This window comes from Anabrus simplex, chromosome 2, assembly GCF_040414725.1.
Source record: "Anabrus simplex isolate iqAnaSimp1 chromosome 2, ASM4041472v1, whole genome shotgun sequence".
In the NCBI taxonomy this organism is placed as follows: Eukaryota; Metazoa; Arthropoda; class Insecta; order Orthoptera; family Tettigoniidae; genus Anabrus; species Anabrus simplex.
The window spans coordinates 173,496,001-173,516,101 of NC_090266.1; the positions used below are offsets into that span (position 1 = coordinate 173,496,001).

General features: G+C 40.0%; 1 protein-coding gene across 2 annotated transcripts in view; it reads left to right on the plus strand.

The window, feature by feature from the left end:
- The window catches only part of LOC136863975 (titin homolog), a 1,080,299-nt gene that overhangs the window by 728,947 nt on the left and 331,251 nt on the right, over window positions 1-20,101 (plus strand). For both annotated transcript variants that reach the window (XM_067140444.2, XM_067140445.2), the window contains exon 23: window positions 13,187-13,390. In XM_067140444.2, coding sequence (XP_066996545.2) covers window positions 13,187-13,390 — 204 coding nt within the window. The remainder of the gene's footprint in view (window positions 1-13,186; window positions 13,391-20,101) is intronic.

A 20,101-nucleotide genomic window follows, 5' to 3' on the forward strand; every position in this document is an offset into this window, starting at 1 on the left:
AAGAAAAAGTTAGGTAAACAATTGATACGGAATCTGCCACCTGCGCGACAGCCCTAAATGCAGATCACGACTGATGATTGGTGGCTCGGGAAAAAATTACAACTAAAAAATACACGAATATGGACCAGTTCCCTGGTGTAGGGATAACGTGTCTACCTGAAGTACCCGAGTTCAATTCCCGTCTCATCCAAGCTGTATAATACTGGATTGAGGTATAGAATGGGGTTCGTCCCGTCTTCATGAGAGGAAGTAAGGAGCTGGCATGTGAGTGTCTGCAGGCTCGATTACGAAACCCAGAAATATGGCTGAGGTTGCCTTCACAAAGACCACATGGCACACCAAAGTCTGCAGGCCATCTGTCTAGGCAGTCGTCCCAAGTGAGCTCTAAGTGCCATAGGTTCCAGTATCAAAATGGGGTACTTCGTGAAGCTGAATCTAATACTACGTCAGAATTTTTATGTAGTGTCTACAGTTTTAAAATCATTAACGTCGCTAAACCTGTCCTTTAGCCACAATGAACGCCGAATGGAGCCCTGTAGCATTAAGCTCGTGTTTCCTGTGAGCTAACAGTCGGACATAGCGGCCATCGGAGCAGTTGTAAGACATACAGTTGCACTCATAAAGCAACTGTCGTTGTTCACAATCACTCTTGACGCAAAGGGATTGTGCAGACACGATCAAATGGCGACGGTCCTTCTTACCATTATGGACTTTCGCTGTAATCTGATGTAATGCTTTCTTGCTGGGGCTCCTTCTAAATACACACATTTTGTGTTCTCCCTATCAACTGAGGTTGTGGAGCTCCTTCCAGGGTGATCTGCATGTACCTGCCGATCGTAAATCTCTGACGAAGCCTGGATTCGAACCTGGTCTTTAGAGGACGGCATCTAACATGGCTAACTTTATTTTTTACTATATTTTTACGTCGCACCGACAGACATAGGTCTTATGGCGACGATGGGATAGGAAAGGGCTAGAACTTGGAAGGAAGCACCGTAGCCTTAATTAAGGTACAGGCCTAGCATTCGTCTGGTTCGAAAATGGGAAACCACGCATAACCATCTTCAGTGCTGCCGCCTGTGGGGTTCGAACCCACTTTCTCCCGAATGCAAGCTGACAGCAAGAAGATAATAGGCTAAGGAGATGGAGAACTTAAAATGAAAAGCTGGCAACTATTTTAGTTTGTCTATAGAGAAGCCTCCACTTACGTAGTGATCGTATTTCTTTTCTAACATATCAAGGCTCCGCTTGCCAGTCAGCATAATTATGGACATTCAAGATAACACTCTGACACTTTTTACGGTTGGGAATTCAAACCTCACCAAGACGGCATTAGTTCGAATCCTGCCCATGCATGTTAGATTTTTGAAAATCAAGATCTTATCCTTGTAGTTCAGATTCCAAGTAAAACTGGATGCCACATAGCTCTCGATACAGCAGTTACACAATACTACTCGTTTTAATGCAAACTATTTTGATAAGTGTTTGGATGTAGTGGATAGCACTCAGAATCAGACTTCACCAACTACAGTCGCAGCGCAGGAAAGTGCTAATGTCTCCATGTACAATATTATGTTTAGAACAGGATTTGCTGGAAGTATGTGATAATAATAACGGCGTACGGCCTCCAGAGAGACCTGGTGCAGGTCCTTTTTATTAAACGGCCTACAGGGGACCTGCATGTCTGTGAAGATGGCTACCTACCTAAGATGAATTCTAATTATGAAGACGGCACACACCCAGTCCCCGAGCCAAACAAATTAACCAATTAAGCTTAAAATTACCAACCCGGCTGGGAATCAAACCTGGGACACCGCGGATCAAAAGCCAGAACGCCATGGAACCGGACAAAGTCTGTGGTAATCTCTTGGAAGGGGTGCAGTATTGGACAAAGTATTGGACTATAGGTAAACACGAGTTGAATAATAATGTTATTCATTTGCTTGACATCCTTTCAATATGTCTATGCACGGTAATTCAGAAGGAGCTACCAGGAGAGTGGTATTTATGAAGATATATCGAGCACAAAATGCCCTGCACACAGGTCACTTACTGTGTGACACTAATTTGAAATTGTTGTTAAAATTACTTTAACTTGATTTTCAGAAATTAAAATCTATATATATAATAACTTGTCCTGACTGACTGACTGACTGACTCATCATTGCCGCACAAAACTACTGGACATAAAGAAATGAAATTTTGGGGATACATTCATATTAAGATGTAGGTGCTCGCTAAGAGAGGATTTTTGGATATTCCATCGCTAAGGGGGTTAAAAGGGGGGTGAAATTTTAAAATGAGTGTATATATATCTCAAAACTTGAAAAGTTTACAGATGTAAAAAATTGGTATTTAGAATCTTCATTAAAAATAAGGAAACGCGTATTTTTTTTCATTTTTAGAAAATGCCAATAGCATGGGTGAAAATGGGTGAAAAAGGGGTTGAATGCCTTTAATCAGGATACCGGTACTTATATCTCAGAAACAGAAGGTATTACAGACCTGAAAATTGGTAGAGGAGAGTCGTATAATATGGAATACCATTTACTTCTGGCAGTATAAATTCTTTCCGAAATCAGTTATGAAATATAAATTAATATGGTTTGAAAATTCAAATAATTAGCCAAGATTCTCTATATTTTTAAATTGTAAATTGTTATTGTCTTCACGTCAAAATAATTTCTTTCAAAAAGTTGCACTTGGTGGGTAATACGGAATAGTCGGCCAATATGGAATAGTAGGGTAAATAATATGTAAATTAAAATACAGCTTCAATAAATTCTTTCAGTTATATTTAAGGAACGTTCTTACAGGTGGACGTACAGAAATTTTAAAAAATCGAAAGAATAAAATTGGTAATTAACTTAAATGATAATCTGTATACACTAATTATTCAGAGTTTTCTTTTTATAGCCACTTGTTCATTCAGTGACAAAATTCACAGATGCAGAAACTGAGATCTATAGGTAATTAAATGTTATAATATAATTAATTTTAATTAATTTTAAACGTCATTTTACTTTGAAACTAAAGCAGTATTCCATATATCCCGACACACCATGTTTGAATTAAAGGATTCGTCATGCCATAAACTTTGCACAACAAGGAAGTTACACCGGTGTAGCAATATAAGCAACTCTTGTACAATATGTAACATTGGATTTTCCAGGACTAAACTCAGTTTTGGTCATTAATACAAGCTTTAAAAGAATTACCTGCAAAAGCTTTTCAAATATGAAAAACAAATATTCTTGCTCCACGCACTAACCTCACTCACGAGCATGTCGAAACTGAATACAAAGCATCATGAGAACATTTACCGTAATTCGACGAGTTTCCACCTGAGAGGAGTACCTTACAGGCAAGATATTATGGTATTCCATATTACCCGACTATTCCATATTACCCGATTCTCCTCTACTTTTGGTCTCTTTTAAAAATAAAGAAGCACGTATTTTTTGTTTTGGGAAAATCCAATTAATGGGAGGGAGAAAGGGGGGTGAATTTTTAAAATGAATGTATCTATATCTCAAAACTTTGAAAGTTCACAGATGTAAAAATTGGTATTTAACATCTTCATAAAAAATAAAGAAACACGTATTTTTTTGTTTTCGGAAAATCCCAATAGGAGGGGTGAAAAGGGGTGAAAAGGGGTGAAAAGGGGTGAAAAATGGGTTGAATGCCTTTAGTGAGGATACTTATATCTAAAAAACTGAAGATATTACAGACCTGAAAATTGGTATTTCTGATCTACTTTAAAAATAAAGAAAGAGGTATTTTTTCGTTTTTGGAAAATCCTAATAATTGAGGGTGAACAGGTTGAATTTTTAAAATGAGTGTATCTACATATTAAAACTTTAAAACTTTACAGATGTAAAAATTGGTATTTAGAATATCTTTTAAAAATAAAGAAGCCTGTATTTTTTGTTTTCGGAAAATCCCAACAGGAGTGAAAAATGGGTTGAATGCCCTTAATGAGGATACTTATATCTCAGAAACTGAAGATATTACAGACCTGAAAATTGGTATTTGGGATCTCCTTTAAAAATAAAGAAACTTTTTTTTTTGTTTCGGAAAATCCAAATAGTGGGGGGTGAAAAGGGGGTGGATTTTAAAAATGAGTATATCTATATCTCTAAACTTTAAAAGTTTGCACATGTAAAAATTGATATTTAGAATCTCCTTTAAAAATAAAGGTCGTCGCCATAAGACCTATCTGTGTCGGTGCGACGTAAAGCCCCTAGCGTATGCGTAAAAATAAAGGAACACATATTTTTTGTTTCCTGTAAATCCCAATAGGAGGGGTGTAAAAGGGTGATTAATGGGTTGAATGCCTTTAATGAGGATACATGTATCTCAGAAACGAAAGATATTACAGAACTGAAAATTTGTATATGGGATCTCTTTTAACAATAAAGAAACATGTTTTTTTTAAATCCAATTAATGGCGGTTAAAGAGGAGTGACAAATTGGGGTGAATTTTTTGAAAAATTATATCTACAGAATATCTGAGAAACGTAAAATGTTACATACGTAAAGAGTGGTATTTGGAATCTCCTGTAAATGTAAAGAAACATAAGTGATTTGTTTTTGGAAACTCCACTTAAGGGAAACTAAAAATGGGGTGAAATTTTAAATTGAGAATTTCTACAGTACATCTAAAAAAACTGAACATGTTACAGAAGTGAGAAATGGTATTTTTTATCTGTATTAAAAATGAAGAATCGTGTATTTTTAGTTTTCGGAAATACCACTTGGGTGGAGGGGGGGTAAAAGTGACTGAAAATGGTGCTGAATTCGTTTAATTAGGCTACTGATATCTCAAACGTGAAGATGTTACAGACGTGAAATTTGATATTTGGAATCTGCTTTAAAAGTAAAGAAACACGTATTCTCGGAATTTCCAATGAAGGGGGGCGGGGGGAAGGTGAAGGAATTAAAAAATTAATTGACTTAATTGTACGCGAATGCTTACATCTAATAAAAACTAAGGTTGTTACAGATGCGAAAACTGGTATTTGGATCTCCTTTAAAAACAAAGGAAAACGCGTTTTGGGTGGGAAAACATCTTGGGGGGCGGGAGTGAAAAAGAATTTAATTCTTTTCATGAGGACACATAAATAAAAAACTGAAGAAGTTAGAGTCGTGATAATTGGTATTTAGAAGATCCTTTACTATTAAAGAAACAAGTATATTTTGCCGGAAAATTCACTTGAGGGGGGGGGGGGGGGAGGAGTGTGAAAGGAAGTGAATCATTTTATTGAGATATTTATAGCTCAAAACTGAAGGTAATAGACGTGAACAGTGGTGTTTGGAATCTCCTTTAAACATAAAGAAACCGCCTTCTTTTAATTTTTTTTTGGGGGGGGGGGTAAATAAACTAAACGGCGGTGGGTTGTAAAATGAGGTGAGACCAATTGATTTTACTGTTCATAATGTACTTATAAGGAGCCTCCGTTGCTCAGGCGGCAGCGCGCCGGCCTCTCACCGCTGGGTTCCGTGGTTCAAATCCCGGTCACTCCATATGATATTCGTGCTGGACAAAACGGAGGCGGGACAGGATTTTCTCTGGATACTCCGGTTTTCCCTGTCATCATTCATTCCTGCAACACTGTCCAATATCATTTCATTTCATTTGTCATTCATTAATCATTGCCCCAGAGGAGTGCATCAGGCTTCGGCAGCCGGCACAATTCCTATTGTCGCCGCTAGATGGCCCTTTATTCATTCCATTCCTGACCCTGTCGCATGACTGGAAACAGGCTGTAGATTTTCGATGTACTTATTCTGATCATAAACCGACCATTTTTAATCTTTCCTGGGTTCGTTTTCAAGAGCCATCTTTTCCTTCGGAGAACGTTCTTAGATTAGAGTAGATTCTCCTGGCATATAAATAAAAATTTAAACACATTTGAAATAAACGATAGGAATGAGATTGACGGTCCAATTGTTCACCTCTATAATAAGGTCAATAATGCACGGATGTATGTCATTCGTATCGCCAGAAATCGCGCACACTTGCGTACGCGCGACAATGGTGCTGGTCACATTGTCAACAATGACAATGGCAGCAGATGTAATTTATAGCCAAGTAGCGGTCGTGCATCTTTCTATGGGGTCCAGAACGTCTATAATAATAATAATAATAATAATAATAATAATAATAATAATAATAATAATAATAATAATAATAATAATAATAATAATAATAATAATAACGTTCTGGACTGTCGTCAAATAAGCGGATCGCGCTGGAAACGGGTCTTGGACGGGTAATGACTAAGAATGCAGTCCGGCCGCGGGTACTGTACCGCCAAGGCAGCCAAGACGACACCACGCCGGATCTCCTCAAGGATTTGATCCATATTAAAAATGCTTATAGGAGAAGATGGCAAAGATTTAGGGACCCAACTGACCGGGTGGAATACCTGGACCTAGCCCGGGAAGTACGAAATCGATTGTTGGAAAGAAATAATTAAAAATGGGAGGAAACTTGCCGTAATCTATTAGAAAACGAGTCAGATCGCGAATTTTGGCGGATTCTCTCAGAAAACGAGTCTGTTCGCGAATTTCGGCGGATTATATATAAAACAATAAGCATTAAATTATAAATTTCAGCGAAGCACGGGTATCTTGCTAGTACAATATAAGTAGAGAATGAGCATTTCAAAAACAATACCTTCCCTAATTTACTAGTATGTTGAGGTTTAATTGGTTGCTGTAAAGATTGTTAACTACACAGTTACATTTTACTTATGTACCTATCAGGACAAATTTTACAAATCACATCACTTCTACTGACTTCATTCTTCTAATTTTTTGTTCCTCCCCCGGTAGAAAACAATATTTTAGGCCTATAAACAATCTTCATATTAACCTCCGTACCTAATTATTGAGAACAAGGCCTGGGTTTATTTAAACGTTTTGCTTAATATGTCGTTACAAATGCAATCTGTAAGTGGCGATAATTCCTCCTGAATTATTCTACAGATTTTACTAGACACTAGGGTGCCGAAATATTGTTCCTCAACAGTTCATAAACGTGGTGGACACCTGAGAAAGTAAGTATAACTATTTAGCAACTGTCACTGAGGTCAGCAAATGTGACTTCAATTACACATTTAGGATAATGTATATTTTATGAAGTATTGTTTTTATACATCAAACATGGATGAATCAATGAATAATGGAATGAATGTGCTATAAGCTTCCGTTCATTCTGATAAAACTTTCCATGCATCCCTTTATTGCGAATTTCGCATTCTGTACAGCACCGTCAGTAGCTCCGTTTAGTAAGTTCAAACTACGTTCAAGAAGGACGTTAATACACAGAACAACATGATGTTTAACATGGACATTGGGTTTTCCGCCTTTTACAAGCTCTGAATGCCTCTCGTGTTCCTACCTTACTTTTTTTCTTATGCTCGTTTAATATTGTAACTTGTGTAGCCGATGCACATCATGAGAAATACCGGTTTTGCAACTTACGCTTATCCTCGGGCTTAATATGTTCAATTATATGAGAATAAACCTATGCATGATGCTCTTGCTTTTTATATCTGCGCTATAAAAGATGCGATTATGACTTTTGTCTGCCAGTACACGGTATAAGCCATGGATATCCGTTGTAATTTTTTTGTATTCTAGATTACTTTCGCTGTTCAATCGATCACTACGATAATTATTTTAATGTCTGAGTGCATGGAGCATTTAATTACGTTAATGATACTAGATGTACTTGGAAAAACTCTATGAAAGAAGGAAAATATTTGGCATGGCATTCCTTGATTTGGAAAGTACATTTGATAGGATACCACTTGAACACATTTGGCTGGCATTGAGACGGCACAATATACCTGAAGTCTAAGTCAACAGATTAAAACTTCTGAATCGTAAGTTCACCAGCTTGGTACGTTGTGCAGCTGGAGCCGCGTGTGTGCTTTCCCAATCTGTGTTGATATGCGTCATCTACGTCCCCATTGCTCTTCATATTCCCATGAATACCATCACGAATGGCATCTACCGGTAATCAATACATCCAATCACGTTATTATTTGATATTATGTTAGCATACGAAACACGCAAGGCCTAGAATAGCAGGTGCATGTGTCAAAAATACGCCACGCAGAGTTTTGATGACATTACATTTGAAGGAGACGAAGTACGTGAAATGCGACGACCAGGCGGACGGCACAATTATTGTATGAGGGGATGAACTTAATAAAATCACCTAATTCAAATATCTGGGTTTATAAGTTACCTCTGACAGAATCACCATTTCCGATGTCAAGACACGAATCAGTGCTACGTCTATTAAATTGCGCCAATTAAGTGAGCGATGTTTGATAAGAAAATTCCATTCCATCTCAATTCTAAACTCAATCGCACAGCGAATGCTGGCCTACAAAACATGAACAGGTACTTCATACAATGGAAATTAAGATTCTGCGATGGACCATTGGCTTCATCCGATAAGATCATGCGAGGAACAGTGATGTGCAAAAGAAATTCAAGCTTATCCAGATTAGAGATGAAATGCGAAAATCGCTTCGACGATGGTATGGGCGTGTACTTCGTAGCACTGACACTTCAGCTGCAAAGACCGCCCTTCATCTGAGCGTGGAGAGTAGGTAGCCTCAACAATGAACACAAACACTTTGCGTAGACAGGGGTAGGAGCCGACATTGCACCTTGCAAAACTCAACGGGGGCAGGGGTGGGAGACATTGCACCTTGCAAAACTCAACTTCGGGATGCTATGGATCGGTTGAAGTGGAGAAAATTATAGAGGAACGAAGACCCTACGTATCTTCCTCAGTTCGTATGTAATATACACTCTACATCTGGTTTTGTGTCCTTAGAATTATACAACATAAGGTAAAAAATAAATAATGGTAGGAAAATGAGCTCTGAGTCCTGATGAAACAACTTAGCGAAACATACTAACTTTCTTTTGTAAATATTTTGAAGTTATTTTAGCCAAATAAAACCCAGTGAATTCAAAAACAAATTCGGGACTGAGGAGGTGTGGAAAAATACAAAGATGATGGTGAGGATAGTACATGTATCCGTAAAAGAAACCATAAGTAAGAAATATGCATGAATGACGTACGTGCCGGATACTCACACATGTACATATACATTCATTATTTACTGCCGGGCTGAGTAGCTCAGGATAGTAGAGCGCTGGCCTTCTGGGCTCAACTTGGGGTATACGATCTCATCTCAGTTTGGTGGTATTCGAAGGTGCTTAAATACGCCAGCCTTGATGTCAGTAGATCAGTGATGTGTTCCTTACTCCTACCACCTCAACATGTCCAGAAACCGTAAATAATTTTATTATTATTCATTAAAAAAACTCCTATACCTATCAGCGTTTTGCTAAGATACAAAAGTTGAAAACTAGAAAATCAGCTGGAATTGATAAGGTTTTGGGGGATATAGGCCTACTAAAAACAATGGGTTGGGATATAGTACCATATCTGAAGTACTTATTTGATTATTGTTTGCATGAAGGAACTTTACCAAATGAATGGAGAGTTGCTATAGTAGCCGCTGTATATAAAGGAAAGGATGATAGACATAAAGCTGAAAATTACAGGCCAGTCAGTTTGACATGCATTGTATGTAAGCTTTGGGAAAGCATTCTTTCTGATTATATTGGACATGTTTGAAAAATTAATAACTGGTTTGATAGAATGCAGTTTGGGTTTAGGAAAGGTTATTTAACAGATATCCTGGATTTAGAAGGTCAATTGGACTGTATCGCGATTGACCTGTCTAAGGCATTTGATAGGGTAGATCATGGGAGACTACTGACAAAAATGAGTGCAATTGGACTAGAAAAAAGAGTGAGTGAATGGGTTGCTCTGTTTCTAGAAAACAGAACTCAGAGAATTAGAGTAGGTGAAGCTTTATCTGTCCCTGTAAAAATTAAGAGGGGAATTCCTCAAGGCAGTATTATTGGACCTTTATGTTTTCTTATATATACCAATGATATGTGTAAAGAAGTTGAATCAGATATAAGGCTTTTCGCAGATGATGTTATTCTGTACAGAGTAATAAATAAGTTACAAGATTGTGAGCAACTGCAAAATGATCTCGATAATGTTGTGAGATGGACAGTAGGCAATGGTATGATGATAAACGGGGATAAAAGTCAGGTTGTGAGTTTCACAAATAGGAAAAGTACTCTCAGTTTTAATTACTGCGTTGATAGAGTGAAAGTTCCCTTTGGGGATCATTGTATAGTCTATACCTAGATATTAATATAAGGAAAGATCTTCATTGGGGTAATCACATAAATGGTCATGAGAGTATTTAGGGGTTGTAGTAAGGATGTAAAGGAGAGAGCATATTTGTCTCTGGTGAGACCCCAACTAGAGTATGGTTCCAGTGTATGGGACCCTTACCAGGATTACTTGATTCAGGAACTGGAAAAAATCCAAAAGAAAGCAGCTCGATTCGTTCTGGGCGATTTCCGATTCCGACAAAAGAGTAGCGTTACAAATACGTTGCAAAGTTTGGGCTGCGAAGACTTGGGAGAAAGGAGACGAGCTGCTTGACTAAGTGGTATGTTCCGACCTGTGGAGAGATGGCGTGGGAGGACATCAGTAGATAGTTTGGATGGTGTCTTTAAAAGTAGGGAAGATCACAATATGAAGATAAAGTTGGAATTGAAGAGGACAAATTGATGCAAATATTCGTTTATAGGAAGGGGAGTTAGGAATTGGAATAACTTACCAAGGGAGATGTTCAATAAATTTCCAATTTCTTTGCACTCATTTAAGAAAAGGCTAGGAAAACAACAGATAAGGAATCTGCCACCTGGGCGACTGCCCTAAATGCAGATCAGTAGTGACTTATTGATTGATACGGAACAAAATCCCGCCACCTCAACATATCCAGAAACCGTATATAATTTTATTATTATTTATTAAAAAACTCCTATACCTATCAGCGTTTTTGATATAAGTACTTCGAGTGAACTACCAAGTTAAGGGTCACCATAACCTATTTATAACTAGACCTGCAGACACTTTTATACATTGAAATCATGACAAAGTGTTGAGCCTAAGCATTGCTTGTTAGATCTCCCTCTGCCTTTCTTACCCTCCATGGCTATGTCAGTTATTCTCCTTGATAACTTGCGTTAATCAATTCATCACATATGACCCCACAACACTGGTTCATTAAGTTCCTCTCTAACACAACCGTCATCGGTGAAATATGAGTGACCCCCTGCCATTTCTCCCACGTGTTTGCCACAACAATCGTTCTGTCTGTTTTCATGTCCGTTATCTCCAGCTTAGGCTATGAAGAAAGTATCCTGAGTACACCCATCATCCACTATTGAACAACAAATTCACTCAAAAACATTGAGCATAGAGGATAGTTTTGTGTACAAATTCACTTCCTTCTTATTAAACACACAGACACACTGCCTCAACGTTGCCCCTCTTAATTCCATTTCACTTATTAAACAACCATCCTGGATGAATACTCATAGTTTATTTAATCCACTTAAGCGGTTTCCTTCCATATTCATAAAATTCGATGAAAACGGTGTATATGAAGAATAAACTCTAGGCATCCAAAATTGATCGATTTAAACAAGTTATACACGTTAATAAGAAAAATACCTTGTTAACCAGTAATTTCCTTCTTGTGCTAGCTTCTACCGTTTCTCTGTCTTTCTAGCACAAGCAATCACCAAATACTCGGAATCTGAAGTAACTTTGTTATGAATAAGTTGCCTCGTGGAAATACATAAACAATTATTGTTATTATTATTATTATTATTATTATTATTATTATTATTATTATTATTATTATTATTATTATTATTATTATTATTATTATTATTATTATTATATGTCAGCCTCTGTGGTGTAATGGTTAGTGTGATTAGGTGCCATCCCCGAAGGCCCGAGTTCGATTCCCAGCTCTGCCACGAAATTTGAAAAGTGGTACGAGGACTGGAACGATGTCCGCTCAGCCTCGGAAAGTCAAGTGATTAAAGGTGGGTTCGATTCCCATCTCAGCCATCGTCGAAGTGGTTTTCTGTGGTTTTCCACTTCTCCTCCAGGCAGATGCCGGGATGGTACCTAACTTAAGGCCACGGCCGCTTCCTTCCCTCTTCCTTGTCTATCCTTTCCAGTCTTCCTATACCCCTGTTCAGCATAGCAGGTGAGGCCGCCTGTTCGAGGTACTGGTCCTCCTTCCCAGTTTTATCCCCACGACCCACTGTCCCACGCTCCAGGACACTGCCCTGTAGACGATAGGGTTGGAATCCCTCGCTGAGTCTCTGGAGGGTAAACGGATTAAGAAAGAAAGAAAGAAAGATTATTATTATTATTATTATTATTATTATTATTATTATTATTATTATTATTATTATTATTATTATTATTATTATTATTATTACTATCCACATTCTGCGTCCTAATAGTGAAGTTCGTTTTGCAACAATTCCTTAAGCCTCTATTTCCTGGTGTTTGTTCAACTAGCACTTAAAATCCAAAATAACTTCAAACCATGTATGGATAAGTTACTTGGTAGTATGGCGATGAGAATTAAGATACTTTGCTGGCGATGCTGCGTCCTTACTGTAATCCTTGCTTTCCAAGTCTATGTCCTTGCCAACCTCAAGGCGCAGTCGACTGATTAGTCGTTATTCTTCTGCTCCTAAGATAACAAACATGTACGGTCTGGGCTGAGGTCGATGTTATTTTGGAAAGCTTAAATTGGAGAACTCCGTACCATTGGCTTGAGGCACGTTAAAGAACTCATGTGGGACAAACATTCTATACCCTGATGTCCGTTAAGATCTATGATAATTGAAGAGATATTACGTCTTGCTAGTTGCTTTACGTCGCACCGACACAGATAGGTCTTATGGCGACGATGGGACAGGGAAGGGCTAGGAGTGGGAAGGAAGCGGCCGTGGCCTTAATTAAGGTACAGCCCCAGCATTTGCCTGGTGTGAAAATGGGAAACCACGGAAAACCATCTTCAGGGCTGCCGACAGTGGGGTTCGAACCAACTATCTCCCGAATACTGGATACTGGCCGCACTTATGCGACTGCAGCTATCGAGCTCGGTGAAGAGATATTAAAAACTAACTGCCATGTATTCTAAGAAAAAAATATTCGAAAGTAATCTAAGAGTTTCTTTCCTTGCAGGTACTTCACCCATCGACGTGGTGTGGGTGAAGGATGACAATGAGATTCCAGATTGCGATGACTTCCGATACGTAGACTACGGAGACGGGCGCTTTGCACTGCGTATAGCCGACGTCTTTCCCCAGGACGCTGGAGAGTACCGCTGTGAGGCGTTCAGTCCTCACGGGGAACCTGCCGTCACCTGTGGTCGTCTTCATGTTCACGGTAAGTCGTTGATTCAGCTTTGTACGACCAAACACTGCTCTCCCTGCTCTTGCACATCCATGTCTATCACAACTGCATCATCGGAGTACCAGGTATATGCATAAGTTTTTGCCGATTTTTGTGGTAAAAAAACCCCACGCAATTTTCAAGGGAGACACATTTTTTTGTTTATTCAAAATATTTGACATCGACTTCTACACACTTCGCCCATCTTTTAGGTAAGTTACGAATACCATGGCAGTAAAACTGCTTGTCTTTTGCGGCAAACCATTCTTCGCGCCATTTTCCAATTTCCTCAAAATTGCTAAAGTGCTGCTCTGCGAGCGCGTGCCCCATTGATACGAAGAGGAGATATATATTTTTTGCTCTTTGCTTTACGTCGCACCAACACAGACAGATCTTATGGCGACGATGGGATAGGAAAGGCCTAGGAATGGGAATTAAGCGGCCGTGGCCTTCACTAAGGTACAGCCCCAGCATTTGCCTCGTGTGAAAACGGGAAAGCACGGAAAATCATCTTCTGGGCTGCCGACAGTGGGGTTCGAACCCACTATCTCCCGGATGCAAGCTCACAGCTGCGCACCCGTAACCGCACGGCCAACTCGCCCGGTGAAGAGGAGATAGTCAGATGGCGCCAGGTTGGGGCAGTACGGCGGGTGCGGAAGGATGTCCCGTCCAAGTGATTTCAAGGTGTCTTTCACTGGTTTTGCTGTGTGAGACGGCGCATTTTAGTGTAACAAGATCACTTTGCCGTGTCTTCTGGCTCATTCCGGTCGTCTTTGGATCAATGCCTGATTAAAATTAATCATTTTTTGGCGATAGCGTTGTTCATTAACGGTTTCACCGGGCTTCGAGAGTTCATAATATACAATGCCGCTCTGGTCCCGCCAACAAATCAATTAATGATCTGCATTTAGTGCAGTCGCCCAGGTGACAGAGACAGAACATGCCTCACATGTCCTAATCGATGGGGCGTGCTCACCATATGTTTCTACTAGCAAACGATGACTGTCCACAGACTTTTTGTTTTCATTAACTCAGGAAAGCAACCCGTGCCGCAAATGTTTTTTTTCAGGCACAGACGTCGACATGATCACTGAACGATACAACACAGACGCTAGTGTTTGCCAGGCTCAAAAGTGTGTGTTGGTAGGTTAATGTCAGGCGAACAAACTGACGCATGTTTCAAATTCATACGCTGCGTACTGTTCGCTGGTGCCATCTCTTTTTGAAACCGGAAAAGACTTGTGCATACGCCTGGTAATAATGACGTGTGGCCTCCGGAGAGGCCTGGTGCAGGTCTTTCGAGCTGACGCCGTAAAGGAGACCTGCACGTCTGTGACAATGGAGCCCTTCCTAAAATGTTTAATGCTGAGGACTGCTCAAACCCTCAGTACCTGAGTCATATGATTTTTTTTTTTCAATTTGCTTTACCTCGCACCGACACAGATAGATCTTATGGCGACGATGGGATAGGAAAAGCCTAGGTGTGGGAAGGAATCGATCGTGGCCTTAATTAAGGTACAGCTCCAGCATTTGCCAGGTGTGAAAATGGGAAACTACGGAAAACCATTTTCAGAGCTGCCGATAGTGGGGCTCGAACACACTATCTTCCTGATGTAAGCTCACAGTTGCGCGACTCTAACCACACGGCCAATTCGCCCGGTCATATGAATTAACTAATGAAAGTTAAAATCCCCCTTCCGACCGGGAATTGAACCCAAGACCCCTTGAACCAAAGGCCAGCATGCTGACCATTCATCCATGGAGGCGGACATCATCGACGTGATAATTTGTTATAAATTCTAGGAAATCTAAGAGAACTAACGTCTATATTACTCTCCTGACAATCAGAATCAAGAGACCTCTGACTTATTAGAGGAACTGTAGTTTCAAGGAAGATTGCAACATCGCTGAAAAATACATTTCGTGTTCTCCCAATCAACTAAGGTTGTGGAGTTCTTTCCAGATTCATTTCCAGGAGAGGTGATCTGTATATACCTTATCAATCACTGCCAATTTTAAATCTCTGACGAAGCCTGGAATCGAATCTGGTCTTTCAAGGACGGCAACTAATAGGACTAACTTTCGTTTTACTATTTGTTTTACGTAGTATCGACACAGATAGGTCTTATGGCGACGATGGGACAGGAAAAGGCTAGGAGTGGAGGGGAAGCGGCCGTGGCCTTAATTAAGGTCCAATCCAAGAATTTGTTTGGTTTGAAAACGGGAACCCACGGAATACCTTCTTCAGGGCTATCGACAATGGGGTTCGAACCCACTATCTCCCGAATGCAAGCTTACAGCTGCACGCCCCTAACCGCACGGCCATCTCACTCGATTATACTGTATGTCTGCTAGTAGATTAGAGTCATGAATTTCAAGATACTAGGAAGATGAAGCAGTAAAGGTATGTGTATTATATATTAAAAGAGCACACTGACTGTCAGTTCACGCTTGGTTGATTCTCCGGGCCAAAGAGCAAGAGCCGAGTTTAGAGCTATCCGCTCTCTCTCTCTCTCTCCTCCAGCCTTTACTTTCCAATTCTCTCGGAACACCGATGACCTGCAGTATGATGGCTTAATTATAGGGCTACCATATTATGTTTTCCCCAAACTTTGTATTCTCAAACGTAAGGACAAATTTTATTAATCACCATCATTACCTTTTCACCAGTTGCAATATTTAATTTTAAATAAACACTGTGACTCAACTAATACCAAAGATTTTCACCTATTAGCGGTTTCGGGAAGATAAACAAAATTCGTAACTAAGTCGTGGTTCTCGGTTATTTTAAAACTGATGAGAATTTGTTTGCTTTCCTTGTAGACTTTTTCCCAGATACTCAATTCCGAAGGCCTATGCGCATATCACTGATTCACATTTCGTACGTTCAAGACAAAATTTCGCGTCAAACAGTTGAGAAATTAGTTTCGAACTGTATAGTCAGCTGATTTGAAACTGAAATCATGAGAGGCTTTGTGTTAAGCAAAAGTTGTTTCTTTAGCAGCCATTGCAGTTTCCTTGTTCTGAGGGTCCATGCTTTTGAAATACGAGGTGATATTCGAATTAGGTGCTTCTGACACAGCAGATTCGTGCTTCGCTCGCACTCCGCACATGGACTACGATACCAGATCGACCTCCATGTTCCACAGAAAAAAACCTCTGCTTTCTTGATTACATAGTATTTTCAAAAACTGATATTCTTTCCGAAGCTCGTCCGTAAACTTATAACTCCGTTTCGGCATTTTGCAAAGAAAGTAGAAACACTAGCACAAGAGAAAGACAACATTCGCCAAACAACAGAGAAAACAATAACTAAGTTGTGGGTTACTTGCGTCATTACACATTGATTATGTTTTTCCGTAGCTAAACGGCATCTATGGCGTAAAGATCATTAGTAGTGCACATAGAACTACAAATAATCATATAGATTTTAGCTAGTCAATGTTAAAGGTGAACGTGTTATGAAAATACGTCAACAGCACAAGATCACTTGCAAAGAATGAAGCAATGTGGATTATTTTCCAGCAGCGGTTTCCATACAAACCGGGACAAAACTATGAACCGAGCGGGACACCGGGACAGAGCTTTCAAACCGGTACGGACACTTCTCGAAGGTCGACTGACTTTGTGGTACATACCGCGTGCTTCAGGTGTATACGGCTCTAAGTTGTGTGGCATAAAGTACCAGGTGCTTCGAAGAAGTGGGTTTTCTGTCAAACATCCTAGTCTGTCGGCAACCTGTCTGCTTCACCCGTGCAATGAAATTGTCTACTCTAACTAAAGATGAAAGCTGCAGGTTCGTATTAGAAGCAAACGGCTCAGTAAATGAGGTTTAAAGCACTGTAGATGAGGGGTATGATATTTATTTATATGATGACTTCGCTCACAGTAGAGCATTAATGATGGTTTTGGGTTTCATGTTGTTTGTTATTCAATGGAGCAGGGGCGTTATACTAACGACGTGTTGGTAGAAATGCTGTTAGCGCGTGGGTAAAATCGAAGCAATGGTTCTTTTTGTGGAGCTTTATTTCAATTTGTTTTAAGATGCACCGACATAGATAGGTCTTATGGCGACGATGGGAAAGGAAAGTGCTGGGAGTGGGAAGGAAGTGACCGCGGACTTATTTAAGGTACAGCCCCAGCATTTGGCTGATGTGAAAATGGGAAATCAAATTCAAACCATGTAGCCACTTGCTCTGTTTTGTGGAGCTACATGAGTGACGTAATTTTATTCAGCATTGCCTTATAACAGGGATAATACTGTGAGAAACTACTACCACTAATACTGCATGTTTTCATTCTTCGTCTGAAGGGGGAGGCGGGCCTCCTAGACGGTGACGCCATCTCTCAGGCCAGGAGATTTGTTACGGTGAAGGAGATGCTCGGGGAAGGTGAGGGGGTTGGCGGCCGTGGCCTATACTAGGAACTGTCCCGGCATTCGCCTTAGTGCAGGAGAATGGAAAACAACAGAAACCTGTTCTCAGGACAGCCGACGGTGGTCAGATGTCGTTATACTGTATATATTAGTAAATACCAGCCAACCACATGGCACTACAGCCCTTGAAAGGCCTTGGTCTACCAAGCGACCACTGCTCAGCCCGAAGGCCTGCAGATTGCGAGGTGTCGTGTGGTCAGCACGACGAATCCTCTCGGCCGTTATTCTTGACTTTCTAGACCGGGGCCGCTATCTCACCGTCAGATAGCTCCTCAATTCTAATCACGTAGGCTGAGTGGACCTCGAACCAGAGGTCCAGTTAAAAATCCCTGACCTGGTCGGGAAACGAACCCGGGGCCTCCGGGATAGATTAGTAAATACATGATGATGATGATGATTGTTGTTTAAAGGGGCTTAACATCGAAGGTCATCGGCCCCGATTAGTAAATACGTTACAGGATTGTGAGTGACTGCAAAAAGACCTCAATAATGTCGTGAGATGGATAGCAGACAATAGGATGAAATGTCACGTTGTAAGTTCAACAAGAAGAGAAGTCCTCCAAGTTTTAATTACTGTGTCCATGGGAGTGAAAGTACCTCATGGGGATCACTGTAAGTAGTTACGTATTAATATAAAGAAAGATTAACGAGGTTTAACATAAATGTTACAGATATCTTCACATGGTTAAGAGGGTATTTCGCAATTGTAGTAAGGATATAAAGGAGAAGGCGTATAAGTCTCTGTTAAGACCCAATTAGAGTATGGTTCTAGTGTATGAGACCCACACCATGATTACTTGAAACGAGAATCGGGAAAGGTCCAAAGGAAAACAGTACGATTTGTATGTACGGTTTCCGGCAAAAGGATAGTGCCACGGAAATGTTGCAAACTTTGGGCTGGGAAGACTTCGGAGTAAGGACGCGAGCTGTGCGACTACGCGGTATGTTCCGAGCTGTCAGTAGTTGAGAGATGGCTTGGAATGACATCAGTGGACGAATAAGCTTGAGTGAAGGTTTTAAAGATAGGAAAGATCATTTACGATAATCTTAGAATTCAAGAGGACAAACTGGAGCAAATATGCATTTACAGTAAGAGGAATTAGGGATTGGAATAAATTATCAAGGGAAATGCTCGATAAATTCGCGCGTTCTTTGAAATCATATAAGGAAACACTAGGGAATGTACCACCTGGACGATAGCCCTAAATGCAGAGCAATGATTGATTGATTGATTGATTGATTGATTGATTGATTGATTGATTGATTGATTGATTGATTGATTGATTGATTGATTGATACGTAATGTATCCATCCATATCTAATGTATCTATTCATATATAAATATGTCAATTGAGTGTCCCTACCTCAAGCATCAGACACATTGGGACCTTTATAGTGATAAATAAGTAAATATTATTACTATACGAGCCGCGATTCAAACCCGAGGCCTATACGTGAGTGGTAGAAATTCGCTCTTCGTTCACGAAGCAGCTAGCTGTCCTTTAAGGCGACTAATAAAAATTCCGTACACATAGTCTATTAATGCGTTCCAGCTACTGATATCTTTGGGCACGTCTGTTCGAGCTATTTCGCTCTTCATTAATATGCCAAGACTTAGCTAAGTAATTAGTGACTTTGCTTCCTGTGCGAAGACGTCAGAGGATGCGAGACGACGAGCAGGGCATGCAAGTGCACGAGTGACGCACATGTCAGTAATGACAGAGGACGCCTTTGTTTGACTTACTCCAAGTGCTCTTACTCATGAATGTGATAAGTCCGAGACAACAATCTTCTTATGTCTTGAAACTAGTTGTATTATTTGGCATTGTATGAAAATGCATTAGTTTTGCGCAATCTGCAGTGTTTATTTGATATGTTCTTTAACGCACTAAAGCCCAAATATGATTTACCATATACAGTAGAATTTGGTTAATTCGAACTTGAATAATCCAGAAAAAATTCTTTTGACCACCAGTCCGAATTAAACAATATTACACACTGTGCTTACCCGAATCTCGAGTTCAAAACCATCCCTACTTTTTCAGTGGTTCCTCAAGTTACAATGAATATGGCAAAAAGAATACCAATAACACCACGTCTTCTTTTAAGCGTAGACATGACGGGAAAACCTGCAAACAGTTTTGAACCTGACACTTCACAATTGAAGTGAACCAGGCTGACCTCTATGTTGTACTCATTTGATCTGCTGACAGCTGCCAATCAACTCCACTTAGAGTTCTGACTACTGAGCGGATGTTCCTGGTTACCAA